Source organism: Cyrtonyx montezumae, unplaced genomic scaffold (genome assembly GCF_038088225.1).
Source record: "Cyrtonyx montezumae isolate F1298 unplaced genomic scaffold, pur_monq_1.0 scaffold_3, whole genome shotgun sequence".
Taxonomy (NCBI): Eukaryota; Metazoa; Chordata; class Aves; order Galliformes; family Odontophoridae; genus Cyrtonyx; species Cyrtonyx montezumae.
The window spans coordinates 37,513,515-37,538,793 of NW_027072034.1; the positions used below are offsets into that span (position 1 = coordinate 37,513,515).

The 25,279-nt window shown below is 38.3% G+C and overlaps 1 protein-coding gene across 2 annotated transcripts; it reads right to left on the bottom strand.

Annotated features, from left to right (window-relative positions):
• Positions 1-803: 803 nt before the first annotated feature.
• ASMTL (acetylserotonin O-methyltransferase like) lies at positions 804-23,515 on the bottom strand. Of its 2 annotated transcripts, none has more exons than XM_065741253.1 (13): positions 23,383-23,514; positions 22,460-22,591; positions 20,789-20,836; positions 20,375-20,439; positions 18,620-18,681; positions 16,744-16,852; positions 14,679-15,105; positions 11,556-11,718; positions 10,255-10,439; positions 8,683-8,812; positions 7,521-7,664; positions 6,873-6,995; positions 804-1,146 (listed from the first exon to the last, which is right to left on the bottom strand). In XM_065741253.1, the coding sequence occupies exons 1-13, from the start codon at positions 23,473-23,475 to the stop codon at positions 932-934; spliced, it is 1,896 nt and encodes a 631-aa protein (XP_065597325.1). In that variant the 5' UTR covers positions 23,476-23,514; the 3' UTR covers positions 804-931. The 2 variants fall into 2 exon arrangements, with proteins under 2 accessions (XP_065597325.1, XP_065597324.1); XM_065741252.1 differs by lacking the exon at positions 804-1,146 and adding an exon at positions 4,546-5,814 and having other exon boundaries at positions 23,383-23,515.
• Positions 23,516-25,279: the final 1,764 nt, after the last annotated feature.

The window sequence follows — 25,279 nt, forward strand, 5'->3', positions numbered from 1 at the left end:
CACTGTTTCCTGACTTTGTTACATCGTTAACACCTACATGCTAACGAGGTGCATGCCTAATGAGTTCTGTAAAATAGCTGTGAGATGAGCAGCAGTCGTATGCATCCCAGGTAACTTCAGACACCTTATTTGTGACATTTAGTGTTACGTGAATCATGTGCTGCAGGTGCTTCTGACTATTTTACTGGTTACATAGCAACAGACAGGACTAGAGCAAGATCCCATCTCCTAGTACAAATGTTTTGTGAGAACTCCAAATATCTTTGTTAATTACTCCTACTAATTATCTGTACGCAGTCTGTGGTCCCCAGAAGCAAAAAAGCCAAGGGAAGTCCCTGAAAGCAAGAGGGCTTCTTTGTACTCTTCAGCAGAGACACCAAAGCAAGTGAAAACAGAGGAAGGCAAAATAACTGGTTTCTGCTTCGCTGTAGTTCTCTTGTAGCTATTCTGAATACTCAGCACAATTAGATATGATGCATGCTTGCAGAGGTTTACTGTTATTTTTATTTTTTCACTCAGGATTTGGAAATGTCTTTTAAATAATCTAACTGACTTTGAAAACATTTTTTAATCAGAAAGTAGCTCTCCTTAATCTTCTGCCAATGGCAAGCCTCATGATTTGCTCTCAAAGGCAGAAGGCTGTCCCAAAATGGGCAAGTTTAGGAACAGGAAGAGAGGTGATACTTGTATTGTGCAACTACATTATCAGTGCCATCAAAGGATGCTAGAAGAATCATTATTTTGAACCTTGAAAGCTTCTCAAGTTCAAAATAAATGCAATCAATTCTTCCCCTTTTTAAATGTAACTTCAAAAAACTAACGAACCATTTATTGTTTACATTAGTGGGAAACAATATATTTGTGTAGTTACAAAACATCAAATACAATCCAGATTTTACTAATAAACCTTTTATTATTGTTATTATTTTTTCTAAACCTTGATGCAGAGGACAACATCTAACAAATTTCCTGTGAGTTTGATTTTGACATTAGAGAATCCATGTTGTTCCAATAAGCCTCGATATTCAGAGCCACTTCTTTCCTTTCCCTCTGTTTGCACGAGCATGTTCAAAGACTGCAGCAAAGCTGTGCTCCTCTTCCTCTTCTCATCATCCAATACCACTTCAGCCAGCAAAACCCCACAGCCTAATTTAAAAACAAATGCATACAACAGTACTAGTCCATTATCAACAAGATCATTTCTGCTAAATTGTGCCAAGGGGACTAAACAGTGGATGGCAAGCGTTACAGAAGCCACAAAGCTGACAGTGTTTTTATATTATTTTGGTAGGAACTGAGGTGTTTCTGGTGGGAGAGATCAAGGGTTGAGGGCAGAACTTGAATAGTTTGCTCACACACAGCCTCTTCCTCCATCTTCAGACCCGTTAAATGGGAGAAGGAAGACATTAGTGAGGGGGCTACTGACAAAACAAGCATTTTTACTTATTGCCTTTGAGACTGGCATTTTCTGTGGTAGTAGCTTCTCTTTGTAAACTAGAGGCCAGGACCACCAACTCAGATCACAGTGGCAGCAGTGACCTTACTATTAAGTGCTGCAGAACGTTATTACCTTCATTCTGACCCTGAAGACAATCCCCTCTCTCATTCCAACCGGTACGTCTCAGCAAGCAATAAAGAATGAAATTAAACGTAAGCACACCTCAGTGTATGCAGTTTTTGGCATCACAACACAAGGACATAAAACTATGTAGAGAGCATCCAAAGGAGGGCTACAAAGATAGTGAAGGGTCTAGAAGGCAATGCGAGGGGAGGCTAAGGGCCCTCGGTAAGCTCATTGCAGAGTAGAGGAGCTGAGGCCTGATGGCTGCAGCTCTCACAGGGAGCAGAGGGGCAGCGCTGAGCTCTGCTCTGTGTGACAGCGACAGGGCCCGAGGAAACGGCATGGAGCTGTGTCAGGGGAGGGGCAGCTGGGGGTAGGGAAAGGTTCATCATCTGAAGGTGATGGGCATAGCACAGGCTGCACAGGGCAGTGGGCAAGGCCCCAAGTGCTGAGTTCAGGGTGTGTTTGGACAACACTCAAACACAGGGTTTGAATTTCCGGTGGTCCTGTGTGGAGCCAAAAGTTGGACTTAAAGAGCCTTGTAGGCTTCCAACTCAGGCTATTCAATGATTTTATAAGACTGTAGCTTCTTAGAGAAAAGATTAAGACTTGAGGATAATATTGCTAGCTGAGACCTCTGTTACTATCATGTGTCATAAAAGTCCTTCTGAAAGCTTATTAATAAATACCCTGCTTCATCACCATATAATTAGTAGCCTCCGTAAATGCAGGCTCAAGCCATGTATACTGTGGTGACTGTGGTGAACACCTGCTTCACAAAGAAGCACATTTATCATTAACATTTATTATCACTGTTAAGTAAGAACATAACTTCCAGCCAAAAGATAGCAGAAGAATTGCCAGTCCCAATTTTTTTTAATTATTTTTTAAATACACTAAATTCCACTATCCAGGAGTCAGCTAACAGATTAAACATTTAACTGAGCACTCACACAAAGGGGTTCAGCCATTCAATATCTTTTCCTAAGATTTTGTTGGGTGGCTGAGGTAGAATTCTGTCCCATTCATTTTCCAGCCACAAATACTGGTTAATAACTGTAACATGGTCAATATTTTAATATAACAGTGACTGAACTACAACCACCAACCATGTTTGTCTCTTTTCTTCTCACAAACTTACACCTTTTATCTTCCTCAAGGATTCTTGCTCATTGTTCAGTGAGCAAATTCTGAATCTCATTCACCTAATTTTTCTTCTAATCCCTGTGATTCTCCACCTCAAAAAACCAGATTCCTGTGCATCAAATTTCATACATGTGGGTAAGACAGCATCCTCAAAAAGGCACAGCTGAGTCTTACTTCCCAAAGAGAAAACCAAAAAACACCTACAGGCTTTATTGGCAGAAATTCTTTTGCACTCTAGAACTTGTCCCTGCATTCTTTATGTCTTGATTTTTAGGCCCAAATTCTCCTGTTACCCCCATTACTTAGGAAATCTTTTCAGTATAACATCATTACATTTGCCCAGAGAGGCTGTGGACGCCCCATCCCTGGAGACATTCAAGATAAGACTGGATGTGGCTCTGGGCAGCCTGCTCTACTGGCTGGTGACTCTGCCCATGGCAGGGGGGTTAAAACCAGATGATCTTTCAACCCAGGCCATTCTATGATTAAATCTATCCCTTCAGAAACAATACCAGTCTTTTACAGAAAAAAAGATGTTGAACATTAGTGAGAAATGATGAGTTTACCATTTATCGGATGAATGGGATATATCAAATATAGAATAGCTTAGGTTGAAATGGACAACAGGCAAACTCTATCCCATTCTCCTGATTGAAGTGGAGCAGTGCTACAGTCACATCAGTTTGTTCAGAGCTTTGTCCTCAGATCTTAAAACCTCCAAGGACAGAGATCCCACAACCTCTCTAGACAACCTACTCCAGTACTTAATGATTTTTCCCCAACTTGTTATCCAGACTGGGCTTTCAGTTGTGCCTATTATCCCTCATTCCACAACTGTGTATCATATAGGAAAGAGCCTGGTTCTGTCTTTTTAGTACCTGTTTCTTTGGCAGTGAAAGGCAAGATTCCCCTAAAACTACCTTTTCTAGACTGAAGCACGTCTCCATCCAAGTTACAAGCCAACACAGTGTGGCACCTTAGCCATCCTGGTTGCTTCCACTGGATTTGCTCAAGTTTATTAAGGTCTCACAGGCACCTCCACCTAAATACTTCTAGAAGGAATTCAGGAGAGTAGCTGTTCTTTCTCTACAGATACATGATTTTAATCAATATTCTCTCTCCAGTCTCACAACTCTGGTCAAAACTGAGGGTCTGGACAATGCAAATGACATGGGAGGATAAAAATTCAGCCTGTATTTTTTCCACTCGTTATAAGAGCAGTTTCTAAAACAGAGCAGTCTATTCTGTTTAGGAACATCCAGTAGTATGGACTGGAGGCACCCACTGATCAGCAAAGCAGATTAATGTACAGTTTGTATTAGCCTCCTTTGTAAGGCAGACAAGAGCAACTAGCAAAAATGATCGTGAACCATCTAACACCACCGCAGTGCAGGAAATTTTTTGTTTTGTGATCAATGGCTATTTCACATTCATATCTTAAAAGTGACTTCACAAAAAAGACAGAACACAGAACTGCGTTAGTACATTACCACAGGCACCATCTTCAAGGAACTAAGGCTCATCCTGTATAGAGTGCTGCACTTAAATAACAATATACTGAGGTGATGTGGTAACCACATGTGCTAGACAAGTTTTATAGTCTTTAAGTACACAGTACTTAGAGGTAGAAATTTAAGTCTGACAGTCATAAGCGTGCCAACTTTTGGAGTGTGTTGTGCTGACTCAAACAGCTTCTAACAGCCTGAAGTACAGCACAAACTTGATGAATAACTGAAACAAAAATTCATTGTCAGAATAAGCATTTTAAAATAGAAACCCTTTAGGCATAATGGCAAACTTCGTATCAGTACAGAAAATAAACTTGTTCTAAATACATTCAGCAGTTCAACATCTCATCTCTCCAAACATCTGTACAGATGAAATCAGCAGAAAAATCATGCATAAAAAGCTTCTGCTAAGACTTACAAATCCCCGTCAGGTTTCTCCCAGACATTTCCCTAGTTTTCTACAGCCAAAATACTCCGTACTATATGTCTCTTAGATGAACTGAATGAATCACCAAGGTACGTTTGCTTTACTCAGCGTTCAAAGAGCAAAGTAACTTCTGATTAAATAACAAGACAGACTAGCAGGCAGATGCAACTCCTGACCTTGCTCTAGCTCTATTTGCTGAGGTCGGCTCATTAGGATTATTGTTCCAGAAACGTGGCAGGCAAGAAAGCAATAAATGATAGAAGAGAAAGCTAGTTTGAAAGTACAACTTTAATCTCCAGGAAAATGCCTCTACTACAAAGAACATTTGAAATAGAAATAATAAATGTTTTCTTTCTGATACTATATTAAGAGTGGTGACATTAGTGACAAAGTACTTGAGGAGAGGGGATGGAGTATGTACTTCTCTAATTAAAAGCTGGAACATAAAGAAACTCCTATTCATACAGCTTTGAGAATTTGATATAAAATCTAGAATTCATCTCAAATGAGATAAAGAATAAGCAGCCATTTAACAACAAAATATTCAGAAGAAGAACAAATCTGACAGCAACCAATGGAAACAGCTCAAGTGGAGTCTATGTGGACATACAGTTTCTGAAAAATCAGAAGCTACTGAAGCACTCAGGATACTACAGCTACTCTAGGAACTTGGTTAGAGCTTGGTCTTCTTACTTTGAACTGAATTAAAAAAAAAAAAGCATAACATGGCATCCTTGTATTGCTTCTGAGTAAAGTCCCATAGAAAAGTGAAAGAGGACTACCATCCCAAAGACTACAGCTTATGCAAGATTGAGTTCAACTTTTTATTCAAGGCTTGTAACATCCACGTTTCATACAAAGGGTCAGCACGGTCCTAAACTGACAATGTTGGGAGATGATAGTTGTATCTCACTCATTAAAACAATTCAGCATCCCATGCTAATTCTGTGCATGCCAAGATGACTGACTCTTCTTAAAGCACAAAACAGCATCTAATAAGTTGCCTGTGATCTTAATTTGTGTATTTGTGAATCCATATTTCTCCAGCAGCTGCTTATATTCTGAGCCACTTCTCTGCTTGCCTTCAGTCATACTCAGAGACTGCAGTACAACTGTAGGAGGGTGTGTCTTCTGCTCATCAAGCACAGTTTCTGCCACTAGCAAGGCACTTCCTGCATTTCCAGAACAACCAGAAGCACTTTAGTAAACTATTTCCAGCTTTAGAGCTTTGTTCAGAGACATTTACATATAGGTCCCTCATCAGAACATTGTTTTAATGATCTTCAGTGCTAATCAGTAACTAAAGTTTACTTTCAATCATCTCTTCCTGAAAGAAACTGTTAGTTGTTAGGGGGAGGGGGGAGCTTTGAGCACTATCCCCAGTTCAGTGAAGTTCAGACCATTTCCTGAACATAATTTTTAAACTCAGTCTTGTTACCATTTGAACCAAACAACTGCCTCCTGTCATACTTGTTTACAAGTAAGGAAAGACAGCCATCCAGTTTTCTATTGTAGTTTATAAACAATCTGCTTGCGGAGTCGCTTTTCTCTAGATATGTTCAAAACCCATCTGGACACTCTTCTGTGTGACCTACGTGTAGGGAACCTTCTTTAGTTGAGGGACAAGACTTGATGATCTCCATACAATTCTGCGTAACAGGATTATGCTTTGTAGCTTAGATCTTATTTTGAATGTTCTCCTATGAAACGAACTTCACAGCTAGCATTAATCCTCTTGGATTAAGAAATCAGTTGAGTAAAGCAGGAAGGCTTTTCTATTGCTTTTTGTCTGAAGAGCCTCCCCTTTGATCTTTTATACTATCAAAACGCAGTTGTAAGTACAACACTACATACTTCTCAAGAAATGTCATCATAAAGTAGTGTTGAACTCCACTACTCTAGGCATTACTGACATAGCAAGAACAGCCTCTCCTTGAGGAACTTGTAGCGACTTTAATTGCCTTGCTTGTATGTATAGATAGAAGCACACACTTCAGTATTTGATGATACAAGTCTCTGCAAGAAAGGTTGAGCACAGAGATAGAGAAGATGAAGTAGTTGCTTGTAAAATCTGCAACTACAGTAAGGACTTATATCACTTTATTAATACATTTGCTTTTTATTTTTGGAGGTATTACCATAACACAAAAATATGCATTTTTTAACATGGGCTTATGATTACTGGTGCATATTAATGCACATTCATAATCATAAGATATTAAAATCTTACCTGGTCTGCAAACAGTTGATACTTTGTTTAACAGTACATGAATCTTTTCATCAGGCCAGTCATGAAGAACACGTGAAAGTATGTAAAGATCTGCTTCTGGAAGGTCATCCTTGAAGAAGTCACCTGTAGAAAGGCAGAGTTTGTACGTTTCATTTAGTTAATATAGCCCCACAGAAGGAAACAAAAACATTGAGATGGAACTAGAAGTTTCAGAAGAGGTAAAGTAAGAAACATGAATAAATAGGAATAGTGATACACTGATTTCTAGTTAAGGAAAGCACAGTGTAAGAGCAGAACAGAACACAGGAAAGAATTCTGATATACGTAGAAATGGAAATGAAGTCTAAAGTAAGCAAGAAGAAATTGAAGTCCTTTGTAATCACCATATTGATCTAGCTTAGACAGGAAATGCCAAAGACAAGGACATACAGTAAGTACAATCCAATCACACTTTCTTTACTGCCACTCTCAAACCAGTGTTTAGTTTTATCCCTACGAGACTGAGAAATGCAACACCTCTTTTAGCACAGGTGAGCCAACACTGCATTGTACTGAGACAGATATAGGGTTGGAGCAGGGCAGCACACCATTTTCTGCAGCAAAAGAGATTGCTCGAGGATAATAGATAAACAGTAGTGTTATATTTACCTGATACAAATGTCACTGGAGCTGTGCATTGTTCCAAAGGTTGAAAGACAGAAGCATTTGCAATGACTTCTGGAAGATCAAACACTGTGACCTTCATATTTGGGTATACTTGTATTAACTCATGAGCCAGAGCTCCAGTACAGCCTGTTGGAAGTTTGAAGAAACTCAATTCAAATCTTTTCTGCCAACATTTGCATACATTTTTACATATAACACAGTATACAACGTTAAGAGAAAAACAACAATTCAGAAGTAGCCACAGCAAATATGCCAGTATTAACATCCACAGTGAATATGACCAAGAGCACTTTCCAGTAGATAGAAAAAAGCCTCAAAGTTTGGGCAATAGTTATTAATTCCTACTCTATCACAGAACTGTAAATATAGCCTTCAATAGCACTACTTCAGGTTTTTTTTAATTCACTTTCTTATTTTTTTTGCTTTTTTTTGGAACATTAATGGACTTGTAGTTTGTGTTCTTCATCCACAGATAGCCTCCAGCACAGAGAAGAATAAGGATGATAAGCTCTTAAAGTCTGCGCAAGTGGCAGAAGTTGCCAATCCTTATTTTATTACTCTGACATGCTATCCATCTCCTCAGACATTAAGTGATGCTTTCTTCTTGCACAGGATATTTTCCCTAAGCATTTTGTTTTTTGCCACTCCAAGTACAGGGTAAAACAAATAAACCAACCAACCACTAACAACAGGAGTTTATTCAGATCTATGGTGGTTGTCTTAGATACCAGTTGGGAAAAAAAAACAACACCATAACCACAGGAGTCTTCAGCCTATTCTAAAAGAATCCAACATTTTTGTTGTAGCAGCAGTTTCAAGGCTGACATACCAGTACTGAAAGACTCTATCAGCTAAGCCACAAACACTGTTTTCTGTGTTGAGCTGTGTGTCGCTACATTACTTACTGTGACATTCACTTACTTCACATTATTCAAGTACCATGAAGTCACTCAACTACCATGTAAATACCTTCGCTTTCAGTTAACTGCACTCAGTCCTTCTATGACATTAAAATACCAAAAAAGTAACAGTAGCCAATTTTACTCAGTTTAAGTGGAAAAAACTGCATATCTCAAAAAAAATATGGATCCAAAAGCAAGCTTTTTCCCTTTAATTTGCACATGAGCTCAATTAAAAACCACACCTCCTAAGTCACATGCAGTCTTAAACTCTGAAAGATCAAATGCTGTAGCCACATCTCTTGCTGTAAGGTGGGCAATGCTGTGCATGGCAGCCATAAAACGCTGTTTCACCTCCTGGCTCTGATAATAGTCCTAAAAAGGAAAAACAAATTAAAAAAAGCAAATAACAAACAAATTTGAATTACTATAGCCACAATTATGTTCAATCAAGGCAGTTGGTGCACTAGTATATTAATACGAGAATTCTGAAATTAAAAACAGATTAAAGAATAATTGCACAGTTGCTCATCCAAGTCCTTTGCTGGTTGCAAACTGCCTCACATAGTAATAAGCACATTTCTGCACCCTATAATTGTCACACAGACATATTTTGTAGAATGTCTCAAGGAACACACACTGAGCTACCTTGGACCCAGTTTTGGCCAGCCCAAGGGTTATTAAATTCAACACTTGTATCGGTCTATTTGAGCTGAGGCAGCATAACAGGAGGAAGAGATCATGTGAAGTGTTTATTAAAGCAATTCTGTGCCTTAGATATACATTTAAGGGATTTGCTCCACAGCAGCATGCCTTCAAATTTTAAAACTCTTGAGTAAACAGACTGAATTTTCATCTATAATCCTTCTTCCTGATATACTCACAAGCCAATTTCATGTAATTCTGATACTTATTCTTCTGTGATGGGAAAGTAATTCGATAATTGAACTAGAATTTAAAACAGCAACATTAGAAATCATACTGTTTGTTTTTGAACTAGTAGGGATTCCTACTAATATCATCCAGTAAAACTAAAGTTGATAATCCAGATTAACACAAAATGAGACCCAATTCATTTACAGCAGATATGAGCACATGAGGTGGTACATTTCAGCAGTGATGTGAAGGAAAGACAAGCCATGTTTTAGACAGCCACACAAACTGTTATGAGTACACCATGCAGGGTTTTGTTAGTCACTGGCAAAAAAATATATAGCTAACAGTGGTGACAGCTTCAAAATATTATTTTGTAGCTGAGAATTTGCCCCATCAAATAGTGTGATTGTGGTCTTTGTATCTGTAGTGGTTTCCATGGAAATAAATAGGAGGCATTACTTCTATGGTGACCTATTTAGACTAGATCTCTCTTCTCCTACATTAGCACAATGAGACTTCAAAAACAACTTTGAATGTACATCCACAACAGACTGCACTGGATGCAGATCAGTAACATGCAATTGGCACCCAAAATTGAAGGAATGCATGTATAACTTATGCCTGGTGCAATAAAAAGGCCACACAGTCAATTAAACAGACTGAGGGGTTGTTCTAGGGCATGTTAATTGGATGGGTAGAACTTCCACCTCAATTTTTATCAGCACCAAAGTTTCCTAGTACATGCTGTGATTGCTCCAGAACTTTTAGAGCCTTAAGACTACACTGTTAAAGTTGCACAGAACAGAAATCTATGACCAGCGAGCTACACTGTATTTTTAGCATTTCAGATTCATCAGCTTTTTTCAACAGCTCAGTTTCCATTTCCCTCTAGATCGGTTCTGGGGGTCACAAGTTTTAAAACAAATGAGAGTTTACATTACTTTAAATAAATCCTCTGTTTTCTTTCCAAAGGCTCGATGGTTCTGCCTGCTTCCCTCTTTAACAGCAGACTCCAGGTGCGTAAAGAGAGGCCAAAGATGGTCATTAGAGTGCAGAATGTAGGCATGAAGTGAGTATTCACCATCAGATGACAGGTAAGTATTTGCTGAATCTGTATTACTATAACCTTAAGAGAAGAGAACAGTTGTAACCAGTTTTGTTCCAGCACTTTATAGCTGTCTGCTAATATTTGAAGGGATATTACCTTGTACTGCTAGTAACAAGCCACCAAATCCTGATCTTGGCATCACAAGGTGTATTATTGTACAAAAATTTCTATTAAATACTTCTAAAGGTCTCTTCATACTTAACAAATGAAAATCACTTTGGGACTTTCAAAAAGAATGGAGGTGCTGAATGGATGGAGAGAAACTTCTCATTGTTTATTTATAATCTAGAGAATCTCAACTACGCATCTGACATTCACAGAAGACCATTAGAAGTTCCTCATTCTTGTATGCATTTTTCTGTCTTAGATGACTTCACTTTCCCTTAAATTCAAACATTCCCCACTATGTTCTGCCTTTAAGGCTTTCTCCTTCATCTCATCCTTTATCAGAGTTGAAAGCAACCTCTATTTCTTTTTCTTGACATTTAACCTTCTCAAGTATTGCTATGTAAACGATGCACATGAAAATTTACAATTATATAGTGAAGACTGAAAGAGTTAATTCTGTTGCTGACTGTCACCTACATATACTTTAAAGTACTGTGCAAGTTAGGTGTACTAACATTTAAGCTGGTGTCTATGAAGGACACATTCCAGAGCCTTCCCCATAAAATCCCCAGTTCTCCACACAAGGTTACGACTGCAGAGGAGAATGGCGTTGGGCCTTATTTATATGGTACATCTGAGCTTTTGCACTGCTCCCTGAGTTGCCCATGAAAGTTATTAAAATTCAGAGATGACTGCTTTTCCTCTCTGAACACAACATCAATCTCAGGTTCCCTCAAGGTGTGTTCATTAAATAATGCCTGCTCCCAAAGAGAACAATTCCAGATATTAATGATGAAGACAAAAAAAGCAACAATCTCCCCACCTCAAATCCACATTACTGACAATGTGAGCTCAGCTCTCATAACTGTCAAAGCATCTCTTCCAGTGCTGTACATATGCTGTTACAAAGAGTAGAGAGAGCCCTTCTCCACTGACTAAAAAGTAAGCTGAATTTAATAATTTTGATCCTTCCCTCCTCACCCTCAGTTTGCTTACTTGCTCAAAAGGAGGGATGGAAAAAATTACCTTGTGGCGTTTTCTCCAGCAACCCAAGAGCAGCACAGGCATCCAGGAGTCTTTCAGTTCCACACACTGAAGTTCCAATCTCATTTGCAACATCCACAGCCTTTAGAGGACTTTTCTTTTTCAAATGATCAAATATCTTCAGCTTAGAGGCTACAAACAGAGCCTACATGCAGGAAAAAAAAAAACAAAACAGTTGCATTTGAAAGACTGCAATCAAGAAAACAAAGGACCTACAGCTTTTGCCACAGACATTCCAGAAGTACGATTCTACATAATTACTGTTATTTAAGTGTAACACAGTAACAACCGCTAAGAACTGTTATAACAGGTTTCTTTTCCTCTAGGTGTTTTAATAAACTTCACTAAGTAACATTAATTGGGACAGAGGTAAATAAGAGAGAAGGTAACTCAATATTTTGGCATTCAGCCTACAGAGTTTGCGTAAAGAGGTGCTCTTTACTAAGACATGTAGCATATACCTAGTTATATGCATTTTAAAACATATTTGGCTTAATGGAACAAGTGAACTAATGCCTAAGAAAATGCATAAGAGATCAATTTAAATTTGATTTATCTAAAATGTAAGAAAATGCAAAGCTTCACTAAGGCAATGTAGCAATTTCACTTACAGAAAGATTGCTCTTTGTTTAGTAAATACTAAGGGCAAAAAGTGGAATAAGACTTCAAAGCACAACTCTACTACATGGACATCTTAGTGAGACATGTACCTATGAAACAAAATACAACAGTGCAGTTTCAGTGCTCAGAAGCACATCACAATTCCTACAACAAAGGTATTTATATAGAGCACAGTAGAAACACACAGCAATCACTGAGCCACTTCACTGCAACCGCTAGCAACAATAACGTACTTAAAATCAGTCAAGAAGGATATACATTGTATTTAATAAAAAAATAGCTTGGAGAGAAAGGTATGCTAGTGTGTAAGCATTTTATTATCTTCTTCATCTTCTTCCTATCATTTCTTCTGTTGCTCTATTAAGAACATACAGTGAGATTTATTAGAATCCAGGCTTTCACAGTACTGATGCAACTGCACCTATACTACAGCCATTTGACTTCCAAGATCCGCCCAACCTTTGAACTAATTAATGCGAGCTGGAAATTACAAGAGAAAAATGAAGAGAGTCAAATTTAGCAATATAAATAATTCTACAATTCTGTAACGCCCAGCTCAAAAACAAAACAGCAAACAACCTAACAGTGAGTAAAGAACAGAATATGCAGTTTCAGAACAGGTTGGAGAACTGGAAAATGTATCATTTGAACCTGATCTCCTGTTCTGCAACAGTTCATAGAAAAGTAGGTGGAAATGGCTCCTTCATCCACAGGAGATTTCAGCCTGCTTTAGGAAGCCTTGGAACAACACAAAAAAAAAAAATGAAACAGATCTTGAGAGCTTTTACGATGCTAAATGCCTTTGTGCTCTTACCCATATTCTAGAAGTAAGAAGAGAGAAGGTAAGATTTGTCTAATTAATTTGTCTAATTACTGAAATAATCCACAATCAGCCATGAATTCTACAACTATGTTCAGGCCTCAGGAAAAGAAATTGCCACTAACTCAACATGAAACTCAGTATTTCATGCTGATTTTACTCTGATTATTAGGAAAGGAAAGCTCCTCCTACTTACAGTTGCCAGCAACCTTCACTGCACAAAACTGAATTTGCCACCAGATCACAGCAATCAGCATTAATAATGTGCAATTACAAAACTCTGGTGACTCTTCGAGTATTAACTCATCCATTCAGGTACATCAAACTTGCTCTCTCTGGATACACCTTACTTGACAAGCCTACTAACTAGCCCTTGCTTTATTGTCAGAACAATCTACTGCTATAACCAGCTATATACGAACATCTGGTTTTATTAATTACCACTCCATAACTTAATTGCATTGCACACAGAAAAACAATAAAGGTAGCCACCAATTTACAGGCTTAATGATGTCTTTCTGCTGTTTCAATAGAACCACTATTCACTGTTTTGCATATTCTCCTCTGCTATTTTTAAGTATCTTTAGGCTTGTCATGTCACTGCCACTTGAAGAGTTTTTTCATCTCTTCCTGAAACATCAACTTGAAAGCAATAATTTATTTAGAATGACTAAGTGTTCAATTTCTCCTTTGCCTTCTTCACTACTAGTGAAGCTCTGAGTAGAAAACTTGATAGAACTTGAAACATCCAGTTACTCATTCCCCATTACACTTGGCTGCTCCACAGAGCATGTGACCTTCAGTGTGTAGCCTGTGTTATGTATATGTCCCTTCAGCTGATAATCTCCAGGCAATATCTGATAAACAACAGGAACATGAAACAGAGTATAAAAAGTTACCTCCTTAATAAGAAATTAAGGTTAAGATCTCCCACAGAACTCCAATACTAATATTAAAAATCCAAAAGGAAAAATTATGACAAGCATTGCATATATTTTAAATAAGTTTGGTATTTAAACCAATTAAGAAGCCTTCTTTGCAGTGCAGATAAAGGTAATTTTCTATTTGATTGTACTTAATACAAAAAAAAAAAAACGAGTTATAAATTTATACCTAAAAAGCATTCTGAACTTTCTCCAACAACATTCCACTTTAACTGCGTTTTTTGCATGACACATTTCTGAAATTACTGTTATTTTGGAGCCTCCCAATTACAAGATGCACCAGACTCAGAATCACTGAGTAGCTAATGAAAGATAAATCAGTCTTCTATAAGTTGTATTTGATTAGACAACATGACAAAAGGAACATAAGGGAAGTAAGCAGATAGGTACTGTTTCCAGACACTCTAGAAGCACAGTTTAGCCATTTATACCCGAGAATCAACACACAAAAGGAAAAAAAAAGTCTGTGGACTTTTTCACATTCAAATTAAAAGGAAGATTTTTAACTATCTATGTGGTTAAAGTTTCACAGAGTAGACAGAATTCATATTAAAAAAATCTGTATTGTGTCAGAAGTCTCAGCTACCTTAGATTCTCTGGTGCTCTACAGTGGTTCTTATATATTAACTATTATTCTTACCCCATCTCAAGCATTTCACATTACCTCCAACAAAGCAATTGTTATCAGCCATAGTAATTAATTTTATTTCCCCCCCTTACCTTTGAAGCTCTAAAACCATCCATCAGGTCTAGAATTTTAGACGGAACTTTTGCTGTACTGTCTGACACTCCGTTCTGATTTTCCACGGGTACCATGGAACCAGTTCTAACACCAGAGCTATTTTCAGAGTTGCAAATAACTCCCGAGGGGCGTATCCCAGTGCTGTCCAACTTCTTAGCACCTTTGTGTTCTTTGAAACTTGAGGACTCACTTTCTCCATCGCTTAGGCTCTCAAAAGTGTCCACAGAAGGGATCGAGTCATGCTTTATATGCTGTATGGTATGTTTAAGGGGTGGATAGTACAACTCTGCTAGCTTCTTACAGAAGTGATTCAGAGGAAATCCCACCACATTCAAGAAGTCTCCATGGACATATTCAACTAACATTCCACCAAGGGCCTGGATTCCATATCCACCAGCCTTGTCCCTAGGGGAGAGAAAATGAAAGCTGAGACCCATCTAATTAAAGTCAAGAGCGTGGTTGACAGTAGAGGTAGCACAGAACATGTTACTAGTACTGCAGAGACTGGAATAAAGACTAGTCTACTCAAGTTGAAGACGGATTCTAGTTAGGCTCAAAACTGCAATTTATAAGTCATAACTAAATATAAGGGTTAATATTCTACTAAGGGAGGGTCACCTAAGGTCCTTAAGTTTCAGCCAGTCCAAGTGACATACTCACCTAGATGGAAGTCTATAATCTGACTGCAGTCAAATTGTGCTGCCACAGGACATGGAGAAAGCTGGGTGACCTGTCCAGCAAGGATAGTAACAGCAAGTGCTCCTGAGACTAATATTGCCACTCGGTCACCCAGTTACATTTTGACCTTAGACCTATTCCACTAGAGGCTGAAAGGTCTTTAGGTATGCACTAGCTTGAAAAGGAGCTCAAAATTAAGAGGACATTGTAGAACTCAAAAAATTATAGTATGCATCTTGCAGTTCTCAGAGTAACATCTAAAATAAAGATCAGGAAGAGAAGCTGCCCCTTTTCAAAGTCCTGTTCAAATAGGAAACCCATGCCATCTCACTTAGCCCTAATTTCTGTGTAATTTTTTGGAAATGTAACTAGAGCTGTACACAACAAGGTGCTCTTAGACATCATGGCAATACTAGTACACATATATTTCACAGAAAGTAAACTTGGGAATTTACTTTGTCTTTAATTATGTAAATTTCAGTGTGTAATGTTCTGTACACAGCCAGATAAAGTGCAGTAAACCAACATTTTCACTGTTCATGCCCAAGGAACAAGGTAGTTGGAAGTACCAACATCTGAACCTGAAAGCCTAAGTAAACAGCCTTCGAAACCAAAGGTCAGTCTCAAATATGCTAATTCCAGAATTACAAACTGCTTTTAAAAGAACACTGCTATAAGACAGTTGATTTTAGCTTAGATTTGATGAGAATAAGCTCTGAATTTTTGGAACTTACAAAACAAAATGCTGATTCAAAGAGGCTAACAGAAACCAAGGCTACTCATTAGAGAATCACAGGGTAGTTAAAATTACTATAGAACAGACTTATTGCTACAGAGAGAAGTAGAAAGATCTTCCAGTTGGAAAACAAAAATCCTTGGTTGAAGAAAGGAGTAGAAAAATTAAACAGAAAGTGAACAGCCATACTCCTGCAGCCATCAGAAAGCTCAGTGTCCACCTTGAGATAGTGTTTTTCCCTCCTCCCTTGCCCATATTTTAACTTAGCTGTATACTTTCTAGCATTAGCCTGTGTCACCAGTGACCAAATTTTAAAATACTACACACCCATTGATAAAAAAGATGACCTGATCCAATCCACAACAGCAAAAAAAAAAAAAGAGTACATTTCTTAATTTCTCATGCAATTATTTAATTCTATGAAATTACCCAAGACTAAGTCTTCATAAAAAAAGTTACTTGAATTGTAATAGTGTTTAAAAAAATCTGAATAGGTGGCCATGGGGGAACAACAGAAAACAAGCAACACAAGACCTCTTACTGTATTACAAAACTTTATGCTGCAGGCCAGTAACATCACCCAAGATTTATTTTGAAGTACCATTAGATAGCTTCAGGGCCCTACTTACATGGGTTCTCCACTGTGAATGTACTCCCATAAGAGTTCTTCAGAAAGGTCTGAAAATTTTACTTTAGTCTCTTCATAGAAATCAGTGATTTCTGTCTCTAGCTGATTATCTACAGAGAGGAAATCTCATTAGGAACAGAAATTGTAACATGAAAATAATAGTTCAGAGAGTAACATCAGTTTAATTACATCTCACATTAATTTGATTTTCTTTTACTTGGAAAAAAATGAAATTAAATCTATGAAATAGCTAATAACAATTTTTAGGGACCGTGAATTCATCTACTTATTTTCCTTTGTACATATTCATCACTCTCAGTAAAAGCTGAAAGCTGTGAAAGCTTACGTTTTCTACCACTGTGTTCCACTCTTCAAGCTAACAGCTTGCTCTCCCTGAGAACATTATACTCAACTTGGCAAAGTTAACCAATTGTCAGCATATACATCCAGCAACGAGCGCAAAGAAAGCTGCAAAGATCCTTCTAACTTAGAAGTGTTGACAAACAACCCATTATACAGTAGTTAAAATTATAGCTATTACATATGGCTGAGGATGCAGCTGCATCTGTACTGCAAAGTGATCTTCCATATCTCTCAAGAAAGAAGAGTTATTTCAGCCTTCTTTATCTAGAAGGTTGCCAAGCACCAAGGTGCTCTAAAGTGTGCTATGAAGCACTTCATACCTGGGTGTGGACTCCAGTAGCATAATGCATGGGTACACTGAACCCAGTAAAACTACAGAGCAAGGCTGCTCCAAAATATACTCAAAAGAAAGCAGACTTCCAAGACTGAGCATGCACTAGCACATTACATGTTATTTACTCTTTCCTATAAGATCTTGCTACTGCTGAACAAATTATTAGTCTATTCTGGTAGCAGCTGAAATTCTCCAGGAGGTATAAGGAAGATCTGCAGTACACTAACTGCAAATGGTGTGAGCAATGAATGAACACAGTGATACAGATGAAATTAAAAAGCATTAGTAATCAGTCTTCCTACGCTATGTGTTGATGAAAACTCTGTTGTCTGGAACATAAATGCAGAACTTAACAACACATTGTAATTATCAACAAAAATGTACTTTGAAAAACATCTCTTCTATTGAATCACTCGAATATGCTAACTTCAGATATTTTTATTCATCTGAATATACCATGGCTTTAACTCTTGAACTCCAGATGAGACAAACTGTCATCAGCATCGCTACTGACAGCATATACAATTTTATTTTCTTCTTAAACAAGAAAAGGCATCATTACTCCTCCTGGATTGTTCACAGGCCACTTGAACACATTTTCTTTCTTCTCCAGCAGCTACTAATGAAATATTGACATAGCTATCAAAGGAATCCCCTTAAACGTTGAAATTTTGATGTTAGAGTACTCAAAAAAGAAATTGTTTATTGAAAAAAGTTACTGATACATAAGAGATTTATTGCTTCCTACAGTTCAATAAAAAAAAATTGAGGCATAAAGTCAATATTTCACTTCACTCCTAAAAGTTCACTTGAAATTTCATTTCCCTCACTTACTGAAAAGCTAAGTAGCTACAGACAGAGCCTCTTGTATTCAGCACCTAGTGTAAACAGACCACAAAAGAAGTTAATGGTTTGCCATACCTTATCTGAGTTTCACTTAGACTGTTTCCACCATTTTACACTGATCTTTTAGTTTGTCCCATAGCTCTCAGAGATACTATTGCATTTGTCATCTTCCTTCCTTTCTGAAGGCTGAATGCAGCAAGATCAGCTTTTGTGAGGTATTCCTAGCTTCTATATTGATTAGGTAATTCCCACGTTGAATTAGAAGTCAATTAAGACTACATATGAGAAAATTCCACCCTCTTTATGAAAACATGGAGTAAAAAAACTGATGTACCTTTACTGCTGCAGTGTATAATAACCACTCCTGTGAAAACACTGTGCTCCTTCCCACTCAGTCTGTCAAGGAAAATCATGTATTAAGCAATGGCTTTATGAAATTTGTCACAAGCAAAAATATTCTTCATAACTACATTGCCACATCCTGAAACAGATCATCATATAAAAACATCAACAGGATATAAATATATTGAACTAAGAGTATGTTCATCTGTAAGTGAAAAGATGTTAACAAAACCTTAAAAATAACATAAGTCACTGTAACATTTAAGTCTCTAAAATATCACTAATACCAATGTCCACAGTTTGGAAAAGCAATTAGTGACATCAGACTATTCACTATCCAGAAGTGGCTATTTCAAAACCATAAGAAAAAGCCAATCAACACTGACACTATCCTTGCAAGGTACCCTCACTGAAAACTGCCAATAAGCAGTTAGGTCACGACTTATCACAAACAAGGGCCAGGTAACTGCAGCATGTTTGCATTTCATCCAAACAACTGAGCTCCAAGGATCCAGCAGCAAGCTACAGCATCAGAAGCAGTGTGTACAGGAAGACAGTTTACATTCACTCTTCCAGAAACACATGCAGAGAACTCCCAACTGAGTAGGCTGCTGGCATGGAATGCTCGAGGTGGCAGCTACTCTTGTAGTGGCTCCAGAGTGCCTCACTGTGGCTGAATTGCACAAGCTTTAACTTTATGCAATACATAAGCAACTGAAGTATAGTATCATGAAAAATTCCATTTTTTATTAGCCAGACTAGCATGTGATGTGACCAGAAACATCTCACTCTTAACATCTCACACAGGATTTAGTGATTAACTGCAGAATGAAACCTTGAGTGAAAAGTTTTATATCTTCTTACTTTGGATATCAGGACATACCTACTTTCTTTTTCCTACAGCTCACTCAGAACACAAACATCAATACATAATAGGACTTTCTTTTTTTAAGACTAAACTTGTTATGATTTTAAGCAAAAAACATTAGTCAGAAATCTCTTGCCAGACTCCTCTGGGAATCTCCTACAAGTAACTATGCCACTGTTACATAGTAAAGAACCAAAACAAAAAAACCCTATTACTATTAGATTAGCAACATGCCCCAAAGGGTTAGAAATTCAGTTTAACACACCAGTGCAAAAAAATCTAAATCTAAACAATGAAATTAAAATTTTTTTCGTCAATTAAACTATAAGTCCATAAAGCAAAACCTGTGATGGAGCAAAACTGCAAGTGTAGCCTCAGTTCAAGACACTAACACATTTTCTTATAATTTCACCATGTGACCCAACTTGAGCAGTCAGGCTGGAGAAGATGACCTAACACAGATTCCTTCCAGTTTCAATCACTCAGACAGGCAATTTCACTACTGACCATATTGGATCTTTCTGAAAAGTAAATCAGAAAAATGTTTATCTAATCTTAAACTGAAGATATTGGGCATTTCCTTTGAGAGGAAGCCAGGTAGTAGGAATTCAAAGCAGATGAGAACGAGCAAGCATCACTCTCTCATACATACAATTACCTTCCTAAAAGTTCAAGCCTCAAGTTACTGCTCCTTCCCATCATAATTCTCTCCCTGTTTTCCCCTCCAGTACTAAATGAAGCATATAGAAAGTCTTGCAATAATTAATTCCAGAAATTAAAATGAAAAAAACGTGGTGACATTTCTTGATATACATCTAATACAGCTTCCATTAAGATGACTTCATGTACACATCTTGAATCTTATGTAGAATTACAAACCTTGATAACATCCTATACGCATCTTGCTTATCAACTGGTTTCTCCAAGATCTGCTCATCCACAGTCTAAAACAGAAAGATAGAGATACTGTGCTGTGTTCTTAGTTTTCCTGAAACGGAGGATTTAAAATAAGGTTTTAAAATAAGTTTTCAGCCACATTTTCAAAATGAGACTGAGCAGAGCAAGAAGCACAGATACTACTGTCTCTAGAAGAATAGTACTGAGGCTTCTAGCGCTCAAGAAAGCACAAACTGCCTTGTTTGGAAGAGAGGCTTCAAAACACATGTACAAAATCTCAAAAGATCTCAGTTAACTTAAATGAAAAATCATTTTCCAACCCAACTTTAAACCTAAAAAATGCTCATATTTTCTGCATTTGTCGTGGTTTAAAACTATGCTCATAAGACCTCTTACCACAATAGTGTCTGCTCCTATAACAACATCGGGTGTTCTCAGGTGTTTCTGAAAAGGCAAAGAAATAATGTATGCTTAAAAAAAAGTAGAAAGAATAAAATGCTTAAAAAAAAAAAACAAACCTAGCTCCTCAGTTTACAGGTAGGGCTTTACAGGGAACTGAAAAACATGACACTTTTCTTCCTCTTGCTCTGTTTACAAAATAGTAACACCACGAAAGTGATTAAAACCTCGAGCAAACTATTCTCAGGTTACAACTTCACCCGAATACATTACTGATGAACAAATACGCTCAGGAGAGAACTGCCTGCACTCCCAGAGGTCAACTTGAATTAGAATTCCTTTACAGGAAGTGCCCTATGCTGAAGGGGCAGGAGTACAGACCTGAAAGCCTTCTAGAATCACTTTCTCTAGTCAAGTACTCTGAATAACTTTTCTTTAGCTACAATTCTTCCTCTCAAGGGAACGCTATATTTTGGGAAGCTGAGAAGTATATAAATAATCCTTATAGCCTTTTCTTTCTTGTCTGTAAGCTGTATGTAATCTCGCCTTACAGATACATTTTTTTACTTGTATGTTAATGAAGCACATAGCTACTATTTACCTCAAGAGAGGAAATTTGTCTCCAACCCTGACCCTTAAACAAAAATGTTTGTAAGGAAGACTTCTCCTCCAGAATGTTCTGCATGTATTTTAAATAGCTGGGATAAGTTCTATCAACATTAAAAACAAACCAACCAACCTCCTATGTAAAGGTGCATTTAGAAATCCACTGAATTAACATTATCACCAGCATACTGCTCTGCAATGGAAGGCCATTCAAGGCAGTTTGCAAATCTGGGGTTAAAAATATACTCTTAATGTCACACCATTCTCTGAAAAATGCTGACAGAAACCTGGATAACAATTTGCACTGAAGATCATGCAATATTTGATTCGAAGAATGCTAACGTCTGGCAACACTGTTGGTTTACAGTGTTTAAGATTCCTTTTCTGACATCAGTATAGGCTGAAAAAATACACTCCTTTCACATTTGTAATAAGAGATTACTACAATATACTTTGCAGGACCTCATCAGCCAGACTCCTGAATAAGTTGTGGTAAAGAACAGCCTTATGCACTCTAATGCAGCAAGTGTAGACAATGGCAGAAATCCAACTGACACTGCATATTTGATCACAGATTTTATAATATTTACAGATCAGACATGAAACTGACTCTCACTCTTTTTTAGAGTGTGTCAGCCTCCTTCTCCACAGTGTTTGATAGCAGATTGTCTCCTTTTTCCAAGCATCTTCATTCTTATGAATTCTAAATTCTCGTCACAATTGTGCAATTGAATTACTTTCCCAGTGAAAGCTACAGCAAAGCCCTGGATTCACAGTCAACAAATTTCTGGAGTGAGCAACTGTCAGGATATAAGAGCTAGTCACAAACCTGACTCTGTGAGAAACTACCAATTATTCATCCCAAGCCAGAATACTGCTGATAAAAGATGAAAGACATGTCTACCTGGCAAAAACTGTATTTGAAGGCATTAGGCCTTCTTTTGTTTAGGTGAGTAAATTTCAGGATGCCATTTTCCCTTGCCCTATAAGGACAGACTCTACTAAAAAGCCTGTCCCCTTCTTTCTCACTGCCCCCCTTTACCACGTGCATTCCAGACTTACCACGTGCATTCTATTTGCTACTTCAAGAGCTTTTTGTTTTGCTGTTTCTATGGCATATTCATAGGGGGCTGCAAAAGATGACTTCTCAAGTGTCTCTTTAAACCAAGATGGAACTACCTCAAACCGTAGGCCCTGTAGCAAAGAAGGGAAAGCAGTACAGAAAGTGTGATCACATTATTAGAAGTTGCTCCAAAACATACCAGGTAAATGAAAGATCCAAAATCTGAACTACCCACTTTAAAACATTCTACCCTTACACTTAAAGAGGGGAAAAATAGGCTTCTATTGTTATAGGACTGCTCAGCATCAAATTTGTGTACCTTGGGACTAGGCTATTCCTGTAACTGTATTCCTGTAACTGTAGGTTTTAGGGGAACCTGCTTTGGCAGGGGGTTGGACTCCATCTCTAGATGTCCCTTCCAACCCCTGTGTGATTTTACGAATCCATCCATAGCATTTGTGCAGCAGTACTGCATGTTCTTACATGAGCTTTACCACCTGCAGTTACATGCTATTAAAAATTTAATAAGTAGAAATTAAAAGCCAGCATCAAAGGTATTATAAAAAGCATTGTACTTGCATCCCATCTCCAGATGACGCATGTAAATTTACTATACCCAGCAGACACTACATTTCTAATAACTCAGCATATGTCAACGTCTATGCTTTTCTTAAGCTCCATATACGCTCTTTTAATTTGTGACTTTTCCTGTGTAAATAGAGTAGGCCTTTTGTAATCACAGAGGCTGGAAAAGACCTCCAAGACCATCTAGTCCAACCACCAGCCCACCACCACCATGCCCACCGTGTCCCTCAGTGCCACATCCACACGCTTCCAGGACGCACCACCCCCGAGGCCGCTCACACAGGCTCACGGCGGGGCCTCCACCCGCCCCGCGCTACCGACCCCCGGCAGCACTCACCACGTTGGTGAGGATCTCCTGGCGGCGAGGCGAGGCGCTGGCCAGAACCACCCGCTTGCTGACCAGCTTCCCCAGCACCGGGCTCAGCACCATGGCCGCGGCCACGACACTGCAACTCAGCCCGCCCCGCCCCCCCGCGCTCGGCCTTATCACGGCGGCGGGGCGGGGCCCGGTCTACCGGTTGCAAGAATGGGGGAGAGGCTGCGTCTCACAGCCGGAAGGGATGGGCCCTGGGCGGCCTGAGCTAGTGGGGGGCAGCCCTGGCCGCGGCACGGGGCTGGAGCTGCGTGCCCTTCCAGCCCCAACTATTCTGTCATCTCTGCTACTTGTATGAACAGCCACAGCTTGCCTCTTAGGGATGAGCTCTGCTTACAGGCTGCTTCTCTGACCTGCACGAAGAAATTAATTCAAATAAATAAACAAACGTGTGCAATTTCGTCACAGTCCTTTCCAGGGAACTTCAGATAATGTTCAAAAATGGCGATGGCTACCACAGGTTTTTTAAAACGCAAAAACAATTAGGCATGACATTTGGACTGTTATATTTACAAGCAGTCATTATTACATCCTTTATTCCAGCAAAATTGCACGACAAGGAGTGAATTAGTTTAAAAGGCAAATGGAGCTGTTAAAACACATTCATTTCCATGTGTGTTACTTATGCTTGTCTAAATGCAATACAGTTCAAAAAACCCTTTCTGAGCATGCTAAACATCACCAAGTAAGCTATAATTATAACATTGCTCTTAACTGTTATTTCTTATCTCTAATTTCTCATCTCTAACTTCTCTTCCAAGAGCTGGACAAAACAAATGTTGGGCTGCAATGAGTTGACCGATGTGAAAATCGATGACACCAGCAGTTAGCAGAAAAGTTTATGCCCTGGCTCACCATGCTGGTCAAAGATTAGCTTGCCCAAGGTTGGTTATGAAACTGTTGACTTTTTCAAATACCTAGTGAATTTTGAACAAAAGCAAAGTGGCAGAGTTCTGAGCTGTAAAGACCTTTCCTCAATTTTCTTGTGAACACCTCTGCTTCTTTGTCTATGCATTTTTACTATGGCTATCACAGTAATAATTTGCTGTGTGTGGAGAAATAAAGCGCTAACAAATTCCTGTGCCAGCATTTTTTTTTATATATCTCAGTAAGTGTTTTTATTTCAACCTGAATGTTTTATTTAGCTGAGTCATCTATACCAACACAAGATCAAGTTCTCTAGGGAACAATACATTTCCACTGCAAAGAAGGTAGAGAATCCTACAAATGTTGCTATGAAGGGACGTTCATCTTTCACAAGACAGTCTGACTTTAAAACAACTTCAATTATCCTGAAGATGCAGATGTACCGTTTTCAGGAGCCTCTTTCTGGCATTGATACTTTTAGTGTAGTCCAATGTGAAGCAATGGACAAGACATGAAGCAGTATCTGCTCTTTGCTACTGTAGTGAGAACATCTGTGATTTAAAGATGGATTTCATTTCACCAAACAGCAATCAGCTCCAGGAACTCTCCTCTGCTTAAAATCGACATAACTGTCATTCAACATAATCTGCATTTTTTTAAATCTTTTTACATACAAATGTATTTATCCAGCCATTTCTTCTGAACTGTAGAGTTACAATGATTTTTACAATGATTTTTCGTCTAAAAAGGTATGTCCTCAATCTGCTATGGCTGGTTCTCAAATTATTTTGTCATGGCTTCTTGTGAAGTAGAACTGAAGTTCTCTTTGAAAATCCTAAGTCTTTCAAGAGCTGTTTTCCAGGATGAGGAAGTGCTTTCACAGTGGGTACCCTAGACCTCTTACACAAAATTGCTACCTCTGGTCTCTCATGGCTCAATTTTCTGAGCCTATATCAATTAAGTTTTCTTCAGCTCAAGCTGAAAACTTTGTTCT